Consider the following 27,047-nt stretch of genomic DNA (forward strand, 5'->3'; position numbering starts at 1 on the left):
GCACCCGTAGAGGATCTTCAAGGAGGCTCGAACTTGCCTCCCGAAACTGCGAAGCAAGGGTGTGTCTAAGTTGTAGGTATCTAAAAAAACAACTCCTAGGGAGTCCATACATCCCTGGGTTGTTCAAAAGAGCGTAAAATCCTCTCCACATGATTGTCCATGGTGAAGGCTACCATATGGGCGTCTGGTCCCACCTACCACCATGAGAGCCTGCGACTCTAGTGGAGGGTCATCTACAGAGTGCCTGTCAGCTGGGAAAAATTGAGTTTGAAAATGCCTAGAGCCCGTCTCAAAAACTTGGAGATTGTGGAGATCCAAGCTCCCCAAATGTCCGCAGCTACACCCCCAATATTGTCCAGCTGAGAAGCAAAGTAGTAAAGCTGCAGACACGGTAAGACCAGACCCCCCGATCTTCCAGATCTACACACAGTAGCAAAGCTGAAACTGTCTTGCTTATCTGCCCACACCAAGGATAAGATAAAACAAACAATAGTACGGAAAACATGTTGGAGGATATAAACTGGCAACTGCTGTAATATATACAAGAACTTCAGCTGAAGGATCATTAGTAGCAACTGCTTCCAAGCATGAATTCAGCTTTTAAAGGTAGTCAATCTGCGATAGGAGACTATACTGAATGTATTTGCTCAAATCATTGCAAATCCATATGCCCAAGTAATTTAATTTTGGGGTCCATCTCAAAGGGGTCTGTAAAACAAGACACGTCTGGCAAGATTCCTCCACCGTGGAGACACAATATGTATCCCAATTAATCAGGAGCCCCGAATATACTACAAAAACCATCACCATCTGCAAGAGAGTGGGGAGGTACCGACCAGGGTGAGACAAAAAAAAAAAAAGCAGCATATCATCGGAGTAGTGGGCAATAGTGTCAGTTCTAGGACCCACCGTTAGCCCACAAATATCAGGATGCACCTGATGACACACACCAATGATGCAATGGCCAGGGAAAAAAGGTCAGGAGACAGCACTGCCTCTCACCTCTGCCTAGAGCAAATCCGTGGGACAAATGAAACTTTCACTCAAACTCTAGCTGTGGGAAAGGAATACAGTAATTGCACCCCTGAATAAAAACCAGGCCAAGTAGAATTTTAACAACACCGCCCACAGGTACTTTCACTCCACAGAATCAAAGGCTCTAGCAGCATCCAATGACACCACCACTGCCTCTTCATTGGCAGGTTGGGGCAACTGCAGATGACAAAAAAAAGTCTACGTAAATTGATGGCCGTCAAGTTTCCCGGCATAAAGCCAGTCTGATTGGGGTGAACAATTTCGTTAATTACCGAGTTGAGACGCATCGCCAATATCTTTGCTAGAATTTTCACGTCCGTGGTCAAAAGAGTTATGGGTCTGTAGGAATCAGGCAGCAAGGAATCCATCCCAAACTGAGGAATCAGGCCTAAGAGGGCTTCAGACATGGACGGAACACTGAGCCCAATTCCAACACCTCTGGAAACGGGTCTGATTGAAACACGTCAATTCAATAATTAACAGGTGTGGTCAAAATACTTTTGTCCATATAGTGTATATACCACCGAGTCAGATGGGCATTATCAAAAGTATCTCTCAGGAATACATATCTACCCAGTGGGTCGGTGACAAATACCTCAAACACAAAATTAACTTGTTTGTGTATCAGTAGGGATACCCCCTGGAGCTGTTAGTATGAACAATGTGGTAAACCCACCCAACCCATGGCTCTTTAGGTGGTAGTAGTTCATCCCCCACCAGGTGGGTCTCAGTGAGAAATATACATCCCCTTAAACAACCTACACACACACATAGATATATATATATATATATATATATATATATATATCTACTATATAAATGCCTAGTGGCGTGTGTGGAAAAAAAAACCACCAAGCTGCAGCACCACCTGCTGGGCAGATTTATACACTGACCTATATATTTCTTGAAGGAGAAGTGACAGTTGGGAGTGGTTGGTGGTTGCCGGGGGTGACAGTGGGGAGTTTTTAACACCTTAAGTAGCTTGATGAAGGATGTGGCGATGAAGATGAAGGATGAGGTGATGGAGAAAAATAATGAGGTGGTGACATGTGGACAAAACCAGGTTAAAAAAGGGCGCTTGCGTCGGGAAGTAACGCTCTTCCCCTGAGGAGGCCTGGGCTATGGCCTAAATGCATGAGAATAAACTTTCTAACACCTTAAGTAGCTTGATTTGACTAGAATGCATGAGTATCATGCACGGGTTAACTTGTATATGTATATGTATTGATCTATAATTGGAAGCACTAGTCAATGTTGTAAAAGGAGGTGAGGCCACAAGCCATAAAGTAAGGGGCTCCCCAGCCAAGACAGCTACAGTCAATGTCAGGACCCCGCAGGTTCAGTGTTTAAACACTTAACCCGACATTGCCGCTTTAAATTAAAACTGATAGAAGTCGCAATGACGTCAAAGCCTAGTGATGGACACCTGAAAAGTCGGAATCACTTGCAGTCAGCATCCTGCTGCGATCGGAGATCTACAGCGTCGGTATGGAGGTAAGTATGCTTATATTTAAATAGTTTTTTCATACGTTTGGAGTTTAATTGTAGGACTCCTCAGTGTTGGAATGGTGGTAATCGTGACATAGGAATCTGTGCTACATTTGTATTAAATCCACTGCAATTTCAAATATTTATAATGTAATTTTTAAAAAAAAACAACAAAAAACAAACAAACCACAAACCACATTTAGTATTGAGTAATGTCATCTTACATTATTTCTAAGTCATGTTAATGAAATTATTTCTCTTTTGTCAATCTACCCCAATGAAGGATTATTGGTCAGGCTGAAGATTGAAAGCCCGCTGAATCTGAGCTTAACGCTCATTAATCCTGCTATTAACCATATTAGTTAGCAGTGGTTTCATTAGATGAGATCGCCCATTCATTTCTTAAAAAAGCAAGTTACTTTATCAAATCAGATAGCGAGTCATGTGTAGGCCCCTATGGTGTTTTCCTTTAGGTTATAATTAATTGTCTACTAATGTTAAAGCCACCAGAGTATAACACATGCAAATGTGTGCGTCATATCACTGATGGAACAATTATAGCGCAAAAAATAAAATTTGTTTAACAGCAAATGCAATATCTGTAAAATATATTATTTGATTTTAACAATAAAGGGTAAATTTTTAAATCAATGCACATTATGTATGATAATAAAAAAAACTAAACTAAAAATAACTGAAAAGCAAGAGATATTTCTAGCAGTACACTTCACTCCCTCCCCTTCATCAGTAGATATGAAGTAGAAAGACCGAGCAGAGTAGTTTATTACAATAAATAAATAATAAGCAGAATAAATGGAATTTGGACAAAAAACAGAATTGTCACAATTCTGTCAATAAACTCCCTCGTGAAAACACATACCAGTATAGGTGCAGGCAAATGGGCACTGCGCTAAAAACAAGAGTTATGAAATGTAACTTGCGAATCATGGAACAGACAAATCAGGGCACTTTCTGAAAAGGTGAATTACATTTCAGTAGCCAAAAGTAGAATAATGAAACTAAATGAGAAAACTTATGCTTGACATTAATTAACTGTGTTCAATAGCATCAAACAAAGCATGACATTTTTTTTCACCTGAACAAATTAAATAATTTGCTTCATCTATTTGCTAATGTGTGTACATGGCTTACAGAGCATCAAGATTTACATAGGCAAATGGAATATTGGTATGTTTACCACAAACAAATGTAAACAATTCCCTGTTACTCTAAACATATTTAAATCAGATCTGAAACATCCAATTTTCTGCTAATGTTAAAATGTAAGCAGAAAATCTGTGTTAATTTCCTTAAAGGGAAAAGTTTATTTTGGGAAACTCCCTGCTACTACCCATGTAGGAAAGAAGGAGCAACAGGCAGGTACATGAGGCAACAAAGCTGCCTTGAGTTCTTCATGCTGTGAATACACAGCGCAGTAAGAGGGAGCACTTCTATTGCTCCCTGCAGCTCACAGTTTTGGGTAATGGATGAGACAACGTGAAGGGGACTTCCCCTATTTTCTCAGGGGACAGGTGCAATAGCAGGGAGATGTCCACAAGTAGGCTTTCCTATTAGACATTTCACTGTCAGTGGTCTGTGCCAAATTCAGGAGGCCCTGACATTTTTCACATTTTCACTCTGTGATGTGGGCCATAATAAATTGAATATGTAAAGTGTGTGTTGATTTAGTTTTCACTTCATGGTGAGGCCATGATGATGAGATTTCCTTTGAATCACGTCGCCAAGGCCCTCCCCACTTCAGGATGAAGTGAAGCGGGATCCGGGAGAGTGACACACTCAAAATTCGGGAGTGTCCCGGACATTCCAAGAGAGTAGGAAAGTATAATTCCCAAGAAATTTTAATGGTTATGGGCTATTTGATCAGTACCATTTTCCAGGTAAGTGGATCCAGAGATGCTTTACAATGTGAAGCCTTTATTAGCAAAATTACAATGATGTTAAGATGAGCATCCATGTTTTGTTTTTTGCATCCATGTTTTAAACATGCTATGTAAAATTAGAATTGCTAGTATGCTGAACTAAGGTCACACATGTGAAAGGCAAGTATTTTAATTAACAGATTCCAAGAATTATCATGTCTAGTGATGAAGTCACATAGGAGGTATAGTGACTGTATAGTGTTTTCCACAAAAGATAGCTCTTTTTAGTAACAAGGCATAACAAGCAATGATGGTGCTGTAGCACATAGCAACCAAATACAAGCCCCAAAAGATATAGGTGGCATGTGCCTTCCACATAACCATCTTCTCACAAACAAAAAACTGCTAACTGTTACTTAGAAGATCATCTAAAATCTCAGTACAGCGACTATATCCCGTGAGCACAACTTCTGCCATCTCTGTTCCTCCTTTGGTGACCTCTGCTGTCTCCTTGGTGACAGCACCTGCTGGCGAACATCATGGAGATCCACCATCCTGGCGCTGTTTCCAGCAGTGAGAATGATAGTAAAGAAAAACACCAAGCACACATCTACTCCAAAATGGCATATAACTCCAATAGTACCTGTGCAGCATGAAAGCAAAAGCTTTTTCAAGAACCGGAAGTCGAAGGAAGTTCGTTTGGGATAAATAGTGAAGGTCAGTTATAGTTGACATCCGCTGTTTTACTATAGTGATTTCCACAGTGCACCCCCTTCCGCGCCTCATTCCAACACGGATGCACCACTAGCTGCACAGAATTGACAGTCGCTAATCACTATTTTATTATCGCTGGAGGATAATGCTATCTTACAATAGCGACACACATTTTCCCCACCACCAGCTACACTTTGTATTACACTACCTTGTTCCCCACAGCTTTTAGATTGCAAGCTCATGGGCCATCTTTACCTCGTTTTATGTCTTTGTATGTAATCTGTCTGTGTCAAAATTGCCTCAATCCACAGCTCCGGATTATATGGCAGCTTTTTATAATTACAAGAACACAAATAATAATATTATTATATTTACTTACGAAAGAGCAATGTCTTTCTGGAAATAATTCTCAAATGTTAGCAAGACAGAAAGACTGAAAAAGTGACGAAGGAAGACTGAAGAGTGACATATTTGCCTGAGGGAGTTTAGAAAGGGGCATGAGTGAGAGAGGTTTTTGGTGAGGTGTCTTAACAGCACAAAGCATGAGTGACATTTGGCTGAGAGCAGTTCACCAGCTACTTGCTCACAATCTTTGTCCTCCTTCACTTTAGAGGTTTGAAGGTAAGGTTGAGGTGCTTTCGTCGGCAGAATGATACATTTTTGATGGAAGGGAGACACATTGTTTAGGGAAGCATGTCCTAATCGGAACACTGTAAATGCATTTACTTTGAGAGAGACAGAGGGAAAAAAATAAATAAATACTGAAAGTCATTTATGAAATGTGGTGTACAGGAAAAAGGTGTTATAACACAAATAACAATTGCTTTTATTTTACAGATTGGATGTCCCCCATTTTTATATTGAAGGTGGTGAAACTACTATACAAAGAATAAATAAATGCATGATAAATACTATACTGACAAAATAATGGAAACTGTGGAAGAATGCAAGTTCTCTGCATAGAAGCTGTAAAGAATGGCTGAAAACTCCAATATAAGGCGATCTTTAAGTCTGCTCCCCGGCCGCTCGTTGTTCCATCGTGTGCATTATGTAACACGGGTGACTAGGAGTTGGTTAGCATCCTAGTTGGTTAATGCTTTAGGAGAACACTGGTTTAATAAAAGCAAGCACAGAAGTAATGGTAAAGGTCATAAGTCACCAGTAACATAAAATGGGATGCTACTTTAGTATTTTTCTGGGATGTAGGCGATGTACTGAAATTTGGTAGCTGAGTATTTTCTGCAACATTTGGTCTAAAACCAAAAAACATTTCAAGAAACTGTGTCCCAATATCATTTGTAGAACAGAGCTGTACAACCTCTCGGGAGTCATAGTTATGTAAATTGCTGAGGGAAGAGAATAGAGGCAGACAGTTGTTAGAAGATACTTGTCTACTCTCCCAAAATATCCAGGAGAGTTCTGGAATAATCCAGGAGAGCAAACAAAGGTCTGATTTGCTTGGGTACCCAGAAAGGTCATAAGAGGTGGATCTTACAATTTTAGGGCTACTAGAAAACACCCAATATTGTTATCTACTAGTTTGCTCTAAAACAGGAGCTCTTTGCCTAAAATCTATGAACACCCTTTTCTAAATGTTACTATTACTGACTTTTAGAGGACATCCTAGTGAAACATAAAGGTAGTTCAGATTTGATTATATGACCTTAGTCACCATGTACTTTTTCATGTGTTCGCAGTCATGTTTACACACTTTCGAATAATTATGCTTAGAGGTTATTATTATATACACCTCACGATCACAGTCACAGTCCACTTAAACACATGACATACATTTTGAATTTTACTTTAAATTGAAGAAGCAAACAAATGGATGAGTTTCTCTGTACAAATATTTATTGCAGACTATAAAAGCAGCGCAGGGGATTTATGTTCAGAAAAGGGGCAGTTGAGTGCCAGTGTAAATAAACGTTACCCTAAGGGCTGGCTACCTGGATGACTCTGACCGGTGCCAAGCGGTCATATAGGTATGAGATGAATACATTAATTATGTGGCCCCGCTTCACCTATTGTGCATACCCAAGTTACTTCAGTAAGTTGGTGGACACAGCCCCATACATAGCTGTGTATTACTCTATTAATAGAGTAAATATATTCAGTTTTAATCTGTGTTCAATATTACCTGTGTAGCCATATCCTAATCTAATATTTTTGTTGTTGTTACAGTACAGCACATACACAGAAAGTTACAGATTACATATTTCAAAGTCAGCATTTAGTACTATAGTTGGTGCTGGGTGGCAGTAGATACGCCCATGGGTGGAGCTAAACACACCCCTTAGGAGGAGCAGGACACCACCCATTCAGAGAGTGCTCTCTGCATGATCTCCCTGAAATGATATTTCAAAAGTTGGAAAATATGTGTTGGTGGCAACTATCCAAACTAGAAGTAGTGTCTAGTTTGTTTTTTGAAATAAATCACTCTAAAGAGATACAATATACTAATGTTCCATCATATAGCAGAACAAAATGCCAAGAATATTAGTACTTCTTCACAGAAAAACATTTTTCTTCAGAAATTAAAAAACTATAATAATGTTGTATGCCTTTTAATACAAAGCCATGTCAATACAAAAATGCATTCTTAATGGCATTACCAGTAATTGAATGCCACAGATTCATTACTTTTAACCTAAAGCACAAAACAGTGTTTTACTCTCAAACTGAGACAAGATGACATTTGGGTCATCAAAATCAATAAGTATATATTATCACAGTTTACACAATATGATTGGCTGGTGTAAATCTTAAACCTGAGGACTTTTATGCAATTCCCTCCGTATTGTTCTTATTGTTCTCCGAATGTATATAACTCAACAAAAGCCTCAATTCTGTTTTCCTGACTTCAACCAATTAGTTTTCAGTATTGTGAAGGACAGAAAGCATCATATAATATATGCAAAATGTGTTTGTACAGCTAACAATGTTGGGTTCCATTTGCATTATGTAATGCAAATAGCATATTAAAAGACACATGGGCCTGGGAAAATTATGATGAATCTAACCACTGCATTTCTGTAGACTACGGGATCTGTGGCAGCCAACAAGTTTGAATGTATGGTGAGATATGATCAGATTGGAGAGCAACAAGTAATGAAATGGATAAAATTTGCTGACAGATAACACCAAAGCTTCTAAAAAAAAAAAAAAGTACTGATTAAGAGTGAGTGTCTCTGCCCATTTTTATCCAGCAAAAGGGTGCATCTGACCAAGGGTAGGCCCTCAGAAATGAAGAAAACCAAAATGGATTGAAAAGCTTACATTTGACATTGCTACTGTATTTTGAGAAGCATGTTTGGAATTACCTGTGGTTTCAGGGATTCCAGTGACAGCAGTGGAGAGATCACCTCTTGGTCCTCCATATGCTTTTATTCTCATTTAGAGTTAAAAGGTTAGGTTATGATAATCTATATGAGGTATGACAAAATATGATGATATATGTACATTTTTCATATAAAGCATTAAAAAGTATGTTTTTTTTATGGTCATAAATGCAGGTATTAAAGAATAGATCATATAATAGGCTAATTTTCTCAATAACCATCCAAACCACCTGTGAAAAGTTGGTGGTAGCCAATCAGCTCCATCATCAAGTAATAATGAACACAGTTTAGATTACGATTTCTCCCATGTGATTCTACAGTGTTGAAGGGGAACATGAGGGTTACTGGGACAATATGACACCTTTAGGTGAATTTCTCTTTTAAATTAGGAATAATTGCTACTAAACAATTGAGAACTTAGTGACTTGTGTTTTATTTGTAATCAAATTAATTATTTGTAATAGTCTTCTACTCTGTATATTGCGGTATTTTATATGTGATCATCAAGATAATACTTAGAATACTTGACATTAGGCAAAAGAATATGACGGTCATTCTAACAGTACAAATGTTGTAGTCCATTTTTATCAACGGTTCATAAAGCAAAAGTTATACTATTCAGTACAACATATAAAAGACAACTTATTTACAATTTCCACCTATTAATAATAAAATCTTTAACAAGTTAATTATTACTTTTCCCCCCAAATGTAGTATATACACCAGGTGTTATACTAACGGCTATTAGATAAGCTTTAACAACTAGGCTAATAGAGGTCTTCACCTATAGCAGCCTCCTTTCCCATAGAACTGAACTTGTTCGGAGGTACTCGGATGCCCCAGGACTTAACACGAAGGCAGGAAAAGCTTATCAGAATGACCGTAGTGTAGGGTGGAGGATAACCGGAATACAGAGGGCAGATACCAGAGGTAGGCCAAAGGTCGTGGGCAGGTTGCAGACAGGGGTAATCCAAACAACAGACAGAGGTCAGGGGCAATCAGCATTGGAGTAGTCAAGGTCAAAGCCAATGGTCACAACAAAAATCAGGTCAGAAGTATCCACAGGACAACACAGGACAGAGCTGGTCAGCAATTGTGCAGTACACGGCCCCCATAACGGACGCCTTAAATAATCAATGCATCCAATCAGACACCTGAATCAAACATGGCACAAGTAGCCCCATGGGATGCTTAATTAATATGCACCCAATGCACACGTGCCCGCTAAAGGTGTGTACCAGATACACAAATAATTTGTGCTCATCCCAAACATTTTCTTTGGCCCACAACCAATCCTCTTCATAAGGAGAAGTGACTGCAGCAAGATATACATAAAGAAAAAATGTCTTATAGTGCACTACCCTTTTTAATTGAAAATCTATATACTTTATTTTTCAAGTGAATACACAACAAAATGCTTTTGCTTCCAATTACTGACTGGGGTCTCTTGGGGCCCTTACCCTCTGGTGTCAAAATACATTCTTTCATACATTTTAATGTTCGTAAAATTATATAAACAGGTATGGGAATGACAAACATTGGTTCCAATGATCCCCATACTCACTAGCATCTGAGATGCAGTTAAGAGTATTTGCATTGAGCATGCTGTGCTTTTACTTGCATCCACCACAAGTGAATGCACCGGTGGCCAATGGTGTGTTCTCTATTGAAACCTCCCTTCCAACTTCAAGAACAAATTCTTACCATTGTACTAAACATATGTACTCAAACATCATTGGTGTTTAAAGCTGTGTCCATGCACATTAATGATTAAAAAAGCTATATGTTGAATTGGACAACACAAGACTGAAAAATAGTAACACAGTAACCAAGGTGCTTTTTAATGCATTTTTCATGTGTACAAAACGCATGAAACTCATGTTAACAACCTCTAAAGGATATAATGTAAATGCTGTAATATATACAGTATGTACTTCTAACAACTCAACATATATAAATCAATAGTAGTTATACATATCACAGTTTTCTTAATTATGTTATGGATGAAAAATCCAGCCATGTTCCCTAAACCTAGAGAAATGTTTCCTTTATATTAATATCTGTTCTGACATGGTTATCCATGACGTTGGCTTTGTTAATGTATAATTTCTCAAAGAATGCTGCTGACGAAGGACACTCTATTAATATTCTGTCATCTGCTCGTAAAAAGGGTTTCCAACATTAAATAACCCCTCTATTCAATCATCCATCTACCTAAAAAATTGATGGAGACCCCTACATCCTAGAAGCCTGAACATTCACTCTGTTTACCAGGGTTCTATTACTCACATATAGGTAGGATCTCTGAAGATCATCGTCAGCACCACATGGGTCTCTCCACAGTAGGAAAGAACTGACACAGTAGAATTAAGGCTTCCAATTAGAACAAGCGTACAGTACTAATATTAGGAAGAGATTCACCTCATTACAGGCTGTTTTTCAATTTTATTTTTCAAGTGGATAGTTCCTTTAAACCTGCAGCCAAAATGTTCTTTAACCTTAACATCAACTTCTGCTAGACAAGCCCAGCGACACTGTTTAACTGTGATCTAACCGACATGAGATGAGGTTCAGCATCTTACAATTCCTATTTCATATATTTAGCATAAGCAACATAGCATGAACAGTGGGAACTGATTATTTTTTTTTTTAAATAGAGCTGCCATTCATATTTTCAGATTCGATAACACATTTTACATTGCCTATATATTACTACGCAAGGCATTTTTTTTTTTGTTGATATCTTCACTATTGTGTAGTGTTGAACACAGAACAGTACCCCTGTGCAGGACTGGTATTTGTCCAGGGCTGGGTACGATGTTACAGCTCTCATTATACCGACAATGATTATATTATAAAACAAGTTAACCCGTGCATGATACTCATGCATTCTAGTCAAATCAAGCTACTTAAGGTGTTAAAAAGGTTCTTGTCATGCATTTGAGCCTAGCCCAGGCCTCCTCAGGGGAAGAGCGTTACTTCCCAACGCAAGCGCCCTTTTTTAACGTGGTTTTGTCCACATGTCACCACCTCATCATTTTTCTCCATCACCTCATCCTTCATCTTTATCCCCACATCTATCCAGACACAGGGATCTCTCTCAGCGGTCCTGAGTATCACACTCCTCTCGCTCGGTCACCCCCGGCAACCACCAACCACTCCCCACTGTCACCCCCGGCAACCACCAACCACTCCCCACTGTCACTTCTCCTTCAAGAAATATATATATATTTTTTTAAATCTTTATAAACACTTTTAACAATTAACAAATTAAATTAACAAATTAAAAACATCTTAGTATACCAAATTTCAGCCCTTTCTGAGTTTTTTTCCCCCAAACACACTAAGAATTTAGTAGGTCAGTGTATAACTCCGCCCAGCAGGTGGCGCTGCAGCTTGGTTTTATTTTTTCCACACACACACACACACACACACACAGACTAACACACGCCACTAGGCTTTTATATTATAGATAAGTCCGATTTCCACAATGCCTATAGAAAGAAAATGACAGCCTACACACCAGACATGCTTCTATATCGATTGATTGAAAACACAGCACTTTCTATTTACGTCCGTTATCAGAGCTACAGTGATATTTTGAGATTTAAAGAGGCAATTAAGGGAGGGGGTTTCAGTGTGGTCTAGTACTTGTGAAGCATTAGCCACACCCCTACAGTAGGTTCTGCCCTGCCCACTCAACAATTGTCACTCCCACTTAGATGAGGGGCGCCGCTGCCATGTCTCCTTACGACACTGTACATGACCTTAGAAGCAACTGAATTGCTATTTCTGTAAATGGTGGGGGAAAAAGAAAAAGAAAAAAATGACATTGCCCAGGACAAGGTGTTTAAAACAAAAGTCTCATTAAAACAACAGTAGTTTAACACTATTCACACATAATGCTCATTTTTTTTTTATTTTCATTCAAGTAAATCACCTCTTCCTGAGCATGTCTGCTTAAAGAAGGAAACCAATCCATCAGTAATTCATTTTTTTTTAGTGGGTCCAAATTTACAGTGATGCATTGTAGGTATGCCATGTCACAGCTCTTTAAATTATAAGAATTCTTTCCCTAAACATGTGAAATTCAAAATAACTGTAACTAAGCCCTATGACCTTGCTAGTCAATACCCAGTATTAAAACAGAAAAACTGACATTTCAGTAATAACAGAAGTGATCAAATGGAAATGTTCTAATATTCCGCAGTTAAATATGTCCATATATCATCATGAAAATCCAATACTAGCAGAAAGTCTGTGTACCAGCAAGCCGAACATAGAAAGATGAGGTTAACAAAATAGAACACAGATTATGTGTCAGTTTAACGTATTTCTTACACTAAGTGATTTTGTGCAGTTAGCAGAAAAGGAAGACTGGTGTCAGGTCACATCTTGAGCTGAGCTATAATGACTGAACAGTTCAGTGATACAGTACACAATTTCTAAAATATATGCAAGTGAGCATCCAACAGCTGAGAAAGCACAGGAAGAAACGAAGCAAGCAGTAAAGATATCATTCCACCATATGATTTTATTGCTTCAATATATTGTATTCACTTTGTAGCAAAGGCAGTAAGGGTCATCAGTCAACGTCCTTTAAATAACACCCAATGTTTATCATTTTCCATTCTTATAGATGCTAGCTGCTCCTAAGTTCCAGAAACACTTCCAACTTTTAAAGGTTTCTAAAGTGGACATTTTTTGCCCCTGTCAATATCCCTGAACAGATACCTAATACAACCATCACTGCTGGATTATGCTTTCTGGATCACAAGATACTATGATACATTTTTTTAATTTAAATTTACTACACACTGCTATGTGCACCACATAGTAAGCCAAAAAAGCATCATACGGGGTTACCATGGAGAGCCTGTCACTCAAAGCGCTATGCAAGAGGTCTATTATGTGTGGAGGAAGCAGAACTTTCAGCAACCATAAGGTAGTCTAAAATCTGGGCTAAGAAGGCGAGCCAGGTTGTCAAAGTAAAGAGCTTGCTCTCGGACAATTCCTCAACAAGTCACGTCGCTCCTCCTGTGCAGGCTGGAGACCATAAACAGCACTATTTCTCGGATAGTCGGGGTGCACAAAGTACTATGTAGTAAAGCAAAAAAAACAAACAAACATTGGGTATGAGCCCTAAAATTTTACATGGGGGAATTTGTGAAACCAGTAGCACAGAAAGCTATGGATAACAATATGGATACCATTGTTCGAATAAATAAATAAATATAGTTTTTGGTTTTTTTTTATTACCCATAACAAGCACATTAATCTTCATTTAATAGGTAGGACTTCTCTCTCTATCATTTTGAAATCTGTAGTACATGTATCCCATAAGTACTTCAGACAGGCAACATAATTCAAAATATTAGTTTGTTGTCTTAATAAATATTAAGATATGCACAAAACAGTATTCTGGAGTAGGTGTGCACATAATTTGTCACTCTACCCCCACAAAAATGTCTCAATCCGACAGCTTTTGTCTGTACCTACCCCGCTATACCAACCCTAATAATTTTTGTTTTCAACCTGTAGGCAGATATAACATCTCATCAGAGATGATTTTGGACCAATAATTTACCTTGAATAAATGTACACATGTACACATATTTACTATTGCTGCACGTGGGAGAACAAGATGATTAATTTGTGGGTATATTTAAGGGGTTACATGAAAAGCTTTAGCGTAACTAGGAAAATCATAATAGAAAAACTATTTCCTTTATTTGCTTCTTTGCCGAGGTAATGCTTATAAAATAAAGAGAAAACATTTGTTCTAATATGATACCAAAAGATAAATATATGTCCCAGAAAAGAAACAACCCCCCCAAAAAATTAAACAATATAAAACTGATTTGGGTAGACTTAGAAATAACGTAACTTTATTCCTATCTAACGTTATGCGTCCCAAAAAGCTATATTTGGTCTGGTCGATGAGGACTCTCCTTTTAATATAACATTGTAAACAAAGGTAATTTTTTGTTACCTAAACTCACTGAACCTACTACTTCAAGCAAATCAAGAACCTTAATCAAGAATGTTAAACATTCAAACTATTTACTGCATATTTTTAATGGGTTTCATGGAATGACACACACAGATATGGACAAAAAGGTACGAGAATCCTTGTTAGTAAAGCTTACAATACAGAGGGAGGCAATGGACAAGAGACAAACAAATGGAGCAAAAGTCTTGAAACTATAGTCAGTCCTTGTATGCCACCTGATGGTAATGAAATTCAAATGAATTGTGGATATTAAGCTTGCTTATAACCTTATAAATATTTCACACCGTCTTAAATATTGATTAGATGCTGCTATGTAACAGTCGCCATGCATATACTTATTGTGATAACATAGCACAGAGACTGCACGCAAACTACAATACTCAACTGTCAACACTATGTGTGAGATTTACATGGAAAATTCTTAAGCCTCAGGAGTTGATGCTTAACTTTATAGTATATAATAAAATGTCATTTCCAGGCACAATATATCAATACCAGAGTCTGACAAAATGCCCAGTGTTTTTATAAAGGCAAATCAACAGCTAAAAGTGAAAGTTATATTGTTTCTACAGGCAGGCAGCTTGGCAATATACAAACACATGTGGGTTGTTGCGATAGATATATAGATATCCAACTTACTGGGTTAAAATATACATAAGTAGTTGGCAGCAGAAAAAATATTAGAAAGTATATAATAATTAATAATAAAAAAGGGTTAAGAACCACTAAAGTTAAAGCGAACTTTATCAGTAACTAAACATTTACTACTATTTGCACCCCTTTCCCCCCACTTTCTTTCATTATCAAGTTACAGATTCTGACAGGTACTTCTAACAAACTAGGTACTGTCAGGTTAACAACCAGTAGGAAGCTCTTTTCAGCAGTGTATTATTAATAATAAGCAAAGTGATACACATACATGGTGATACCTCTTGCTCTGTTGACTAGGCTATATTGATGACCACTGCTTTATCTAATTAGTGGTAATTGCAGCTAGCCAGGCCTGGCGCTAGCATTAGTCTAGGGCGCTGGGCTTTGGGGGGATGCTACAGGGGCGCATTCCCTACCCTCCATGGTACAGTAGTCAGCACACAAAGATCTCTCGGCCAGGGCTGGCACCTGAAGCGTTAATGGCAGGCCCGACCGCTACACTGAAAGAGCAGCAGAGACGGGCCATGCCTCAATCTCTCAGTCTCATGTGACTGCTGCAGTCACATGATACAAAGCGGAGCCAGCAGCTGCAAATGTTCCTGTGTAGCTAAAAACACAGAAGGAAAATCAGGTAAGAAGAAGGGGTAATGTGTGGCACACATGTGAGGGAAAAGCTGGTGGACAGGGGGAGGGGCATTTGAAGGAAAAACTGGTGGTCAGGGGGTCATGTCACTGTGTACCAGGTGTGCGATATCAGTGTGTGACGTGTGTATTGTGAGCAGTTTGTATCTGGTATGTGATGTCAGTGTGACCTGTGTATAATAATCATTTGTACCAGGATTGTGATATCTCTGTGACCTGTATATTGTGATCAGAGTGAGCACGTTTGATTCGTTTCAATATCATCCCCTCTAGAAATCCTGAGTTTTCCTCTGAGCAGCAGTGGAGCCTGGACAGCGATCTGCATCAGATATCAGTGCAAATGAACTGCAGTCTTACCTACAAGAGGCAATTATTTTTATTTTACAAAAGTGAAGTGTATGAAGGGCTGGGAAGTGGGTTTTGGCGGGAGGTGAGGCAGTTGGCTGAATCTTTGTCTAGGGCCCTGAGAAACCTTGTACCAAGACTACAATTTGTTGCAGTGTATGTCACACAAAAATGTAACAAAGTCATCCTTAATGTTATGTTTTACTGACAACTCCTCTCTAATTGTACCTTCCTCAATCATTGAAAATGTAATGTACATAACCTGTTTAAAATAGATTTGTCATTTTAATTGATTAGAAACATTGGTGAACTGATCTGATAATGCGCACAAACCCATACTTGGAGCAGCCACTTTGCAGAATGCAGCCTATTGACTATGCAGGAAATAGGGACATTGCAGGCTTGAGGCACTAAGTCCTCTGTCCAATCAGCTGTCGACCGCAGTACATACCAACAGACTCGGGAGTTTCAATATCCCAACCGTTCAAGGTGGCTAGACCCAAAGTCAAATACTAGTGTGGAATTTTTCTTTATTATTTTGGTAAAGCCACAAATATAATTTTCTATATTTTAAACTCATTCGTTCTCTCTTTAAGATTTGAAATGCTATATATGTTTTTGAAAAACAAAGTCATAACGGTTTTATTTTAACTTATTCGTGATGTGTATAAGAGGCGGGACCATTATGTTATAAGCAATGAACTATATAAACGTCTTTAAAACAAATAAATCAATCACATGTAGATATGTAATTCCTTGTTCTCACTAGTTGGAAAAAACCCCCTTATTTTTGTATTCCGTCCCAACCTCTGTCAAAACGAACAATTCTTTGTCATAAGGAAAATGTATACTACATTAGTAACAGTAGGATCCCCTCTATGCAAACAAATAGATAAATCCTTATATGATGCTTTAATATCCTATTAATGAGGACGTAGCTCCCCTTTGGTACATTGATCCTGAGGAAGTTGCAATATTCAGGCCGAAATGCATTTACTTCATGTATTTTTTGTTTGTTTTAGTATTAAAATAGAATATTGACATATATATAGTCTTGATATCTGACTAGTCATGATTTCTTTCCCAACTACCGTTCATCCATGGTTCCATTTGTGGATAGATGGGAGGAGCAGCAGAACTATATACACCACAAGCTTTTTTGTTTTAGTAAATCAGACATGTCTGTTCTATAAAAGATGTGTGCAATCTTTCACTGAACACAACATTTATCATCTGAAGCACTACATTATCTGGGTACTATCTGTTTACTTTTACTTTCCCCCACGTACATATTTTATGGGATTATCCAGATGGAGATTAGCACACGTTGTTTTTCCATGCCACATACATATAACCTCAATTTACAGTTATCATTAGTGCAAGTAATAGGGAAGAGATGTGAAAATAATTTCTATAAAAAATAAATAATAATGATAGTTTGGAAGGACAGCGGTCCCTTAATGTTTACCCAACATCTACACAGACAATGGAGGCAGTCTTTTGTTGGCTCAATCATTACTTGTGAGAATTTAAACTTCAATTCAATAGGAACTGATAATACAGTCTATAATAAACATATAATACAGTATCAAATAATAATTATTATTCCTTTATATAGTGCCTTTCTTGCAATATGACTAAATGATAAATAGGTGTACAATTAAACACAAATTGATGTTTTGTTTTATCCCTGGGTACTTTGAAACAGGCCCTTTCATCCCCTAGAAGGGCTCTCAATACATTACAGCATGTAGAGCAAGCAGTGTAGAATTATGAGGATTCTACAGTATTTCTTAGACATGGCAATTTGATCAAGAAAAAGTTGTAACCCTTCCAAATAACAGTTAACTTCCCATTGACCTTTCTAAAACAAGATTATATGGTATTAAGACAAATCAATCGTAATAAAATGAAACCATTAAAAAGACTATATAGGAATGCAATAGAATTTTCTGTTCTAATCGTGGGCTTGCTAAAATGATATATATTGAATGGTGTATATACAGTGCACATATTTTAGTTCCTACACAGAAAATATTGTTACCCTGTATTTAATGAAAATTAATATGAGTTTATTTTAATACTGTGCTTCAGAATATCCGGAGCTGTACAAGTAAATGACAATAATAAAAATAACAAAGATTGTTGGTTTATTAACCCTAATAAAGACATGTAGGCGACTACCTGTTCTACCCGATTACCTTAATACAGTGGTTCCCAAACTTTCTCAGCTCGAGGCACCCTTAGGGTCACCATAATTTTTCCAAGGCACCCCTAAGCAAAAATAATTACCGGTTAGTCCTGTTTTTTAAGTAGTTGGGTCAAAATGACATAAAATGTATTTAGACCCCTTCACTATCACATTGTGCCCCTTTATCATATCACTCTGTATCACCTTCGCCATCTCACACCCTGTGTCCCCCTCTTCGCCATCTCACACTCTGATCCCCCCTTCAGTGTCTCTCTCTGTCCCCCCCTTCAGCCTCTCTGAGTCCCCCTTCAGCCTCTCTCAGTGCCCCCCTTCAGCGTCTCTCAGTGCCCCCCTTCAGCGTCTCTCAGTGCCCCCCTTCAGCCTCTCTCAGTGCCCCCCTTCAGCCTCTCTCAGTGCCCCCCTTCAGCCTCTCTCAGTGCCCCCCTTCAGCGTCTCTCTGTGTCCCCCTTCAGCGTCTCTCTGTGTCCCCCTTCAGCGTCTCTCTGTGTCCCCCTTCAGCGTCTCTCTGTGTCCCCCTACAGCGTCTCTCTGTGTCCCCCTTCAGCGTCTCTCTGTGTCCCCCTTCAGCGTCTCTCTGTGTCCCCCTTCAGCGTCTCTCTGTGTCCCCCTTCAGCGTCTCTCTGTGTCCCCCTACAGCGTCTCTCTGTGTCCCCCTTCAGCGTCTCTCTGTGTCCCCCTTCAGCGTCTCTGTGTCCCCCTTCAGCGTCTCTCTGTGTCCCCCTTCAGCGTCTCTCTGTGTCCCCCTTCAGCGTCTCTCTGTGTCCCCCTTCAGCGTCTCTGTGTCCCCCTTCAGCGTCTCTGTGTCCCCCTTCAGCGTCTCTCTGTGTCCCCCTTCAGCGTCTCTCTGTGTCCCCCTACAGCGTCTCTCTGTGTCCCCCTTCAGCGTCTCTCTGTGTCCCCCTTCAGCGTCTCTCTGTGTCCCCCTTCAGCGTCTCTCTGTGTCCCCCTTCAGCGTCTCTCTGTGTCCCCCTACAGCGTCTCTCTGTGTCCCCCTTCAGCGTCTCTCTGTGTCCCCCTTCAGCGTCTCTGTGTCCCCCTTCAGCGTCTCTCTGTGTCCCCCTTCAGCGTCTCTCTGTGTCCCCCTTCAGCGTCTCTCTGTGTCCCCCTTCAGCGTCTCTGTGTCCCCCTTCAGCGTCTCTCTGTGTCCCCCTACAGCGTCTCTCTGTGTCCCCCTTCAGCGTCTCTCTGTGTCCCCCTTCAGCGTCTCTCTGTGTCCCCCTTCAGCGTCTCTCTGTGTCCCCCTTCAGCGTCTCTCTGTCCCCTTCAGAGTCTCTCTGTCCCCCTTTAGTGTCTCAGTGTCCCCCTTCAGCCTGTCTGTGTCTCCCTTCAGTGTCTTTCTGTTCCCCTTCAGCCTGTCTGTGTTTCCCTTCAGTGTCTTTCTGTCCCCCTTCAGCCTGTCTCTCAGTTCCCTCCTTCACTTCCTTTACTTACCTTCTTCCCAGACGTCTTCTCTGCTGCAGCTCCTCACTGAGGCTGCCGGACATGATGACGTCACGCCCGGCAGTCAGTGAGGAGGAGGATCCGGCGCTGGATGATGGGCAAGTTTTTTTTTTGTTTTTGTTTTTTTCTAGGGCGATCGCGGCACCCCTGTGACAGCGCCGCAGCACCCCAGGGAGCCGCGGCGCACAGTTTGGGAACCGCCGCCTTAATATATTGCACAAAAATTACAACAGAAGTAGGTTTTTATCATAACAAGTAAATAATGTCCTGTTCTTTCTTGTTAGGTTTGTAATATGAAACCCCACACGTATCTCATGTAGTTTTAATAGTAGGACAATTTGCATAAAGCCAACTAGAATATTCTTTTTTTTCTGCCCTCTTCTTGAGAATATTATAAAAAGACAGGAAAACTCTAGTATTCATCTATGGAAATTACCAAGAATCTTGGTGTATTCAATTAGTATTGTGTTTCTCTTGTAATTGGCTAAGGCAGTGGTTCCCAAACTGTGTGGCTAGGCTCCTTGGGGTGCCTCGGTGATCTCACAGGGGTGCCTCGGCCAGGGCCAGTGGTATGCAAGTGGGGGACTACTTGGTAATTATTTTGGCTTAGGGGTGCCTTGAAAAAATTATGAATGCCCTAAGGGTCCCATTAACTGAAAAAGTTTGGAATCCACTGGGCTAAGGTGTGGCTGAAGATCTTGACATCACCAAGCAAGTTATCCTTACACAATATATAACATTCAGGTGCCATAGATGTAGCTTTTTTCAGTCCTGCCCACTTTCGCCAATCTGATGACGCTGTGACTTGAACTTAACTTAAATTAATTTCCTCATTGAGTGTATTTCAGGTGTATCATCATTTATTTATATAGCGCCAGCAAATTCCATAGCGCTTTACAATTGGGAACAAACATTAATAAAACAATACTGGGTAATACATACAGACAGAGAGGTAAGAGAACCCTATGATGTAATTACCTTATTATTAGATGGATATACAAGACCGCCAGCCCAGCATGCCCTGAGACTCCTTGACAAAAATGCATTCACTACTATTCTGCTACAGATTATGTTAAATATTTATGCAGAGTGAAAGCTACTATAACAGTAATATGTGACAATGATTTCCATTACCTGCCAGTTGTTCATGAAGCGAAGGGAGTGAGGCAGAGCAGCATTGTTGAGGGACAACAGCAAGATAAGTTCTAAGCAGGTACTGGATGGGAACGTCAGCACATGAGCCCCAGTTTCATTCATCCATTTATCCACAAGCCTGGAAGTGACACACATTTCATTAATTGCAATATTATGTTACATTAGCAGCAAAGGAACGTTTTTTTTATGCTCACCATTATCAAGCTTCATTAGTAACACTATAACTTGATTAAAGTGGAACTTTGCTCACAAATTACTTTTTAATATGTTCTCTGAAATAAAACAATTTAAGTTTGCAATGTATTGCATTTGGAAATGTTAAGGTTTCAGAATGTTTGGATGCTTATTAGTGCTATTGCTTTGCTTTACTTTCCTCTCTAGTGTCTACTTAATATCCCAGTGAGAGAAAAGGCATAATAAAAATGGTTAGACTTCAATTTTTACATATTGCTTATTTTTATTAGTTAAAACCATGACCTATCTTAATAATTGCATGACAGTCAATACAATTGTGCCATCTGCCTGTCCATATTAAGGTATGATCTGCATCAGGTGATTTGAATATAACGACAGTGAATAAAGAATATTGGCCATGATTTGTGAGACCTCACGGGATAAAAAATAACAACAGGTTACATCCCAATGACAGGCCAAATACCTTAATTTCCAGGACAGATCCTTTCAGGAATGAATGGTCTAAACAAAGCAAAAATCTTTTCTTTCCTGCACCTGGGTTGCTCTATTCTAACCTCTTATACAAGTAGCAGGTAGAGGAGGGGATGTCTCCAATATCACAGAACAAGCGGCTGTCCGCCATCACTCTTACCAGCCAGGGACATCCCCCTCTTGTACATAATGCTTGTATATAAGTTAAAAAGTGACAGAGGAGGAAGGGGGATGTATTGCAGAGGAGAGGGTTGGTGGGGAATTAATGAAGGAGGACTGAATTATAAGAAATTAATTACAGAGGATGGGAATGGGCACTGGTAGTGGAAAATGAATTATAGGGGGAGGTGTTAAGGAAAAATATTTACAGTATTAATTTATATCTTATGGCTAATGTCAGAAGTTGTCCGAAGGTGACATGATCAGGCTACAATAGTTACATTTCTGGGATTCATCAAGGATCTCAGGATGCCAACAACAGAAGAAAAAATGTATGAAAAAAATGCATTATTATTTGAATAAAAATAATTTTTTCCCCATTTGCCAATAGTTTTGAAATATGAGGATTTTTAAAAAAATAAATAAATAATATATATATATAATTTTTTTTTTACTATTTATTTTATTATTTATTTTTATTTTGCACATATCTCCCAAGGCACGGCAACGGAGTAAGTTAAGCCTTACTGGTCCCAGCTAGTATAGTGAGATTTTAAATCATGGCGATATGTGCATTTCTATTGCTGAAATAAGTGGCGATAGAAAACCTGCCCTATGTATTAGTATACGTAACTCGCACTCAATGGAAAATACAAACTTTAGATTTAGGAGGACTACAAAATTATTCAGGAGACCAAAATGTAAACCTGCCTGATATACCTAGGAAGCCACACAAAAAAATGACTTCATGCCTTTCTACCTCTCGTGGCACGCAATAGACAGTAGTGGGCTGGTTGTTCACACATCTCTATTTCAACTCTCCTTTTTTCACTATCTCATCCTTATATTACACCAAACTAAAAGACAAAATATTACATTACTCTGAAATTTATGGTTTACTTGTATTGTTAGATTCCCACCCAAGTAAACATCATTACAGTGGTATTACCACCAACTGTAACATTTCTTTCCAAATTCAGACTTTAGGATGTTGTTTCAAATTAATGATTTGTAAGTGGTTTTTAACTTGTAAGCATGAATAGAAAATATTTTTGTTTAACCATCAATAAGTATTTAGGTTTTTATGGCTATTTACATAACGCACATGTCTTGTGCACATTATTCATTCTGCTACATGGTGAATATAAAGCAAACATAATTTTGAATACAGATCATCAAGTATTAAAAACAAGGGCCTGGGCTCTGGAACTACCAAAGATTGATACAAAATAGAGTAGTGCCATCCTAAACACATTCTCCTTTCTCTAAAGAACAGAACGCAGAGCATGCTCCTCACATTTTGTTACGCATAAGCACCTATGATATTTCAGGTATAATATTTAGTCCAGTAAATCAGGCTCTGAAACCAATACAACGTTTAAAGTGGATTTGTTTGCTTTTAACACTTTATATGATCTTTGGTCCTAAAATCATTTTTTTCTTTACTGTTTATGAGTAAAAGTAAATTAAAAGAAAATGTTTTTCATGTTTGTGAATATAAACCATCAGCATTAAGGCACACTTTCACAGTACAATAAATAATTCCATATTACCATATCAAACATCAGAAGTATTTGCATTTTCACTGGACTGTGTTAAATCCTTTTTGGCATGGCAGAAAAACATATCTGCTGTACTGCTAGAAAATAGTGACAACCCCAGCCCTGCCTGAACTTCTTTGAAGAGAACTAAACAGACACTATCATTTTTGAGTGATCTACCAAGGAGAGTAGTTAGTCTTCCATACAGAGTGACCGGCAGTGAATTTCCGGACAGCCAATAAAGAAAAAAAATAAAAATTTACATCCAAAAAAAAGAAAAGAAAAATAAATGGTCAGTAAATATCAGACCCCACTTGTAACCACAGTAACACAGTTGTGAACTTACCTAGGACAGCCCTGGGTTTTAAACATTTGTCCCTAGAGATATCACCATTTTTCAGTGCTAACCAACTTCACTATAAGATACATTTCTACATGTTAAATGTAATTCTTACAAAACATTTTTATTCTCTGGTCTTTCTAAATTCATATTTATTGAAGGGAAGTATTTAAAATGCAAATACACCCGATACTGTTTCTAGTACTTGACAATTTTAAATTACTATGCACTTGTGTGTTAGTAAAAAAAATAAAATAAGTGTCCGTATGTTTTTATATTTGACAACACTTTCTGTTGTCAGTCACAGCTATATACATAATAAACAGAGGTGTTTGCAAAAAACTGGAAAGATGTTGGCACTGAAAATGCTGCTGTTTGATAATCTTTGTGTACAGTGACAGAACAATCTCAAACTGAACGTGGGAATTGGCTTTGTGATCTGCTAAGAAGTAACACACTAGAATGTGTTGGACAAAACCTTTACATAAATAAATTATTATAATGAAATTTCTTCAGCAAGCCACCTATTGATTTGGAAAAACACATCCCGCTTCACAAGCTAAAAATAAAACCTTGCCTTTTCTAAGTCTTGTTCAAAGCTTGTACTAATGAAATATTCAGCAGACACTGGAAGAAAGACCAAAACAAAACTCCCAATCTCAGCACGTAAAATGGATTTTTCTATTTGCAAAAGAAAGAACAACTATATTTATAACCACATGTGTTTCCTTACTTTCTTTTCCCAAGTCGTCATTGTGATACGTAATGGAGAAGACTGTAAAATGTCTTTCAGACCAGACAAAAGTGATCTGGCATCAGGATTGTATTTTGTGCAGTATTGCTCTAAGCCATCAACAATAAAAACATTTGAAATACATTAATATGTACCCAACAAACTTACTATATAACTCACTTACAAACAACCCTGCATAAGGGATATATTCAAAATATCGACACTCCGAATGTCGACAGGATCAGTATTTCGATATGATGAAAATGGAGGCATTATGTTGACAGTTGCTAATGTCGACAGTCATAAAGACACTGCGAGCCAGTACAATACACATAAGACATTACAGTACATAAAAATAATAAAACAATCCCTCCTCCCCGATTAAACCTAGTGCTGCCAGCCCAGGCGTACACTAGCAAAATCGAGGGGGGGGGGGGTGCCCTCCACACAGCCTTGTGCTCTTCCCACACCACTGAGCGGTAGGGTGTGGGGTAATAAAAAGGTACTTGTAATTCAGAGGGATCCTTGCTTGGCAAAATAGTAAAAAAAAAATTAGTTGCTAGCTCTTGACAGCAGGAACTCCCACCGCATAATGTTAGAATGACAGCCGCTAGGTCTATTTATAACACTGGGCTTTCCCACAACCTAGCAGAAGATCAAGGGATATAATTTTATGGACATGCAGAATCATGGATAAAATAGCTCCACCACCAGGTTCAACAGAGATGCTATTATGTTGATGGCTGGTCGACCACATCTGTACACGGTCTGACAAAAAGACATCTGGGTAAATAGACTGCGGTTATTTTCGAACTCAAGGACTCTATCTTTTATCTGTCCAACTGAAGTTGGGTGTTAAGAACTTAAATTAGGCATGAACGAAGAAGAGGTTTGAGTAAAAATGCAAATCCTTCTGGTGATACTGAACTGGAACAATCACCCCTGACGAAATCAGAGACTGAATGACTTCCTGCACAAGAAAAGGCTTTGTCTTGTTTCCGGGAAGCCCTGTGGTAAATTAACGTTTGGGTGGAGATTTAAAAAGATCTAGAATGTATCACTAACTCATAATCCCTCTCACCTAGGCATATGTTGTGGAATCGAGCCACTGCTCCAGAAAGAGGAGTAGATGGGCTCCCACCACAATAATCCCCGGGTGGGCAGCATGCCAGTCTTGCCGACTGCTTGTCTGAAGACTTGGCTACAAAACATTTAGCAGTCCAAGCCTGTCTCCACCTCTGCATATCTCCCATAGTGGCAGAGTACTGCCCTCTGGAGTACTGACTCCTTGTTTTATGAGTGTGCACAGGAAAAAAAGCACTATTTCCCATGGAGTTTGTTTGATAAAGCTTTACCTTTTTTTTTTTTTTTTTTAGATTAGTGCTGAATAGGACACATCCAGATAATGGAAAGGAATCTAAGAATCTGCATTTCAGACCATGGTCTGCCTGCTATCAAGCCTTGTGAAAGGTGTTCAGACCACCTTGTCGCCTTTATCAAGAATGTAGTAGATAAATGAAAGTTAGAATCTGATTGGTTGCTATGAAAGCCCTTTTCCTTTTCAGAAGCTTTAAAAAATCTAACCTTTTGTGTGTGTATGAAGCTATTTACTACCTTATTCAGAGTACACCTAGAAATGCAATTATCCCCTAAAGTACATGAAGGGCACAAAATGGAACCCATTAAAAAGTATAAGATGATTATATTCCTAGAAAGTCCTAATTGTGCAATTTTTTATTCTTTTCTTCATTTAGCACACAAAACAGTAGGTGGACATGCAGAGAATTGCAACTGCAAGGTAATTACAGATCACAGCAAGTGAAATGTTAACATATTTATGTTTTGATAAAAATCTATTGCTTTTGTGTTCTTGTCAATTCAATTACTATTGCAATGAACCACAACTCACTAACAGCTGTCGTAAGCAAAAGAACATTTAGCAAGAGCAAGCATGCTGAGCTCATATTTCAAGTACTGTACAGTACATCCAAGATAGTGGTCAATTATATCATTACGGTGACCCAGGAGGAAAGCAGGTGTCTGAACACTAGATAAATGACATGCACTATGGTAGATAAAAAAAGATTCTAGCAAAATCCATGCCAGACAATTAACTATTCCAACTAAGCGAAATTCAAGATTTTTTGCATTATTTTGCAACTTCATATTTCTATATAGATTACTTTCCAACACAGGATTTCATCACATTTCTTTCTAAATACAAAATAAACATAAATACATAGAGAAGGAATATGCAGTTTTTAGAAGAATTAAAAGACAACATCTTTAATTTATAGTGTTTATTTAAAAAAAATCCTAAACAATCAATAAATAAAGTGTTTCCCACTCTGTAATCATATATCTACTCCTGTTCCTCTGCCCTCATTTCTAATAAGATCAGAACCTTAAGCTGGACAGGTAATTGTATAAGTGCCAGCTGCTGGTTTCTCTTCCAGATTTTACACCAGAAGGGAGGCAGAACATAGAGCAACTGCAAAATTGTTGTCCTGCAATGTATAATAAGTCATACACAAACCGCTAAGGGTCTGATGCTGAATTTAACGCACGTTGGCCGTAGTTTACGCTATAAAAGCTCACTGTAAATATAGTGTGCTACGTGCAATGCAAGTTGCATCCAGCTCTGTTTCTGTAGCATATGCGCCAAGTATAAGTCAGGCATACGTTTACACAG

General features: G+C 38.7%; 1 protein-coding gene across 2 annotated transcripts in view; it reads right to left on the bottom strand.

Moving 5' to 3' along the window:
- Positions 1 to 27,047, bottom strand: part of UBE3D (ubiquitin protein ligase E3D) — a 138,472-nt gene that overhangs the window by 31,994 nt on the left and 79,431 nt on the right. Inside the window, exon 9 of one of the 2 annotated variants that reach the window (XM_075202694.1) lies at positions 20,896 to 21,034. In XM_075202694.1, coding sequence (XP_075058795.1) covers positions 20,896 to 21,034 — 139 coding nt within the window. Of the gene's footprint in view, positions 1 to 20,895; positions 21,035 to 27,047 lie in introns of those variants that run through there. The other variant, XM_075202697.1, reaches the window with a different exon arrangement.

The sequence above is a fragment of the Mixophyes fleayi genome, chromosome 3, assembly GCF_038048845.1.
Source record: "Mixophyes fleayi isolate aMixFle1 chromosome 3, aMixFle1.hap1, whole genome shotgun sequence".
Lineage (NCBI taxonomy): Eukaryota > Metazoa > Chordata > Amphibia > Anura > Limnodynastidae > Mixophyes > Mixophyes fleayi.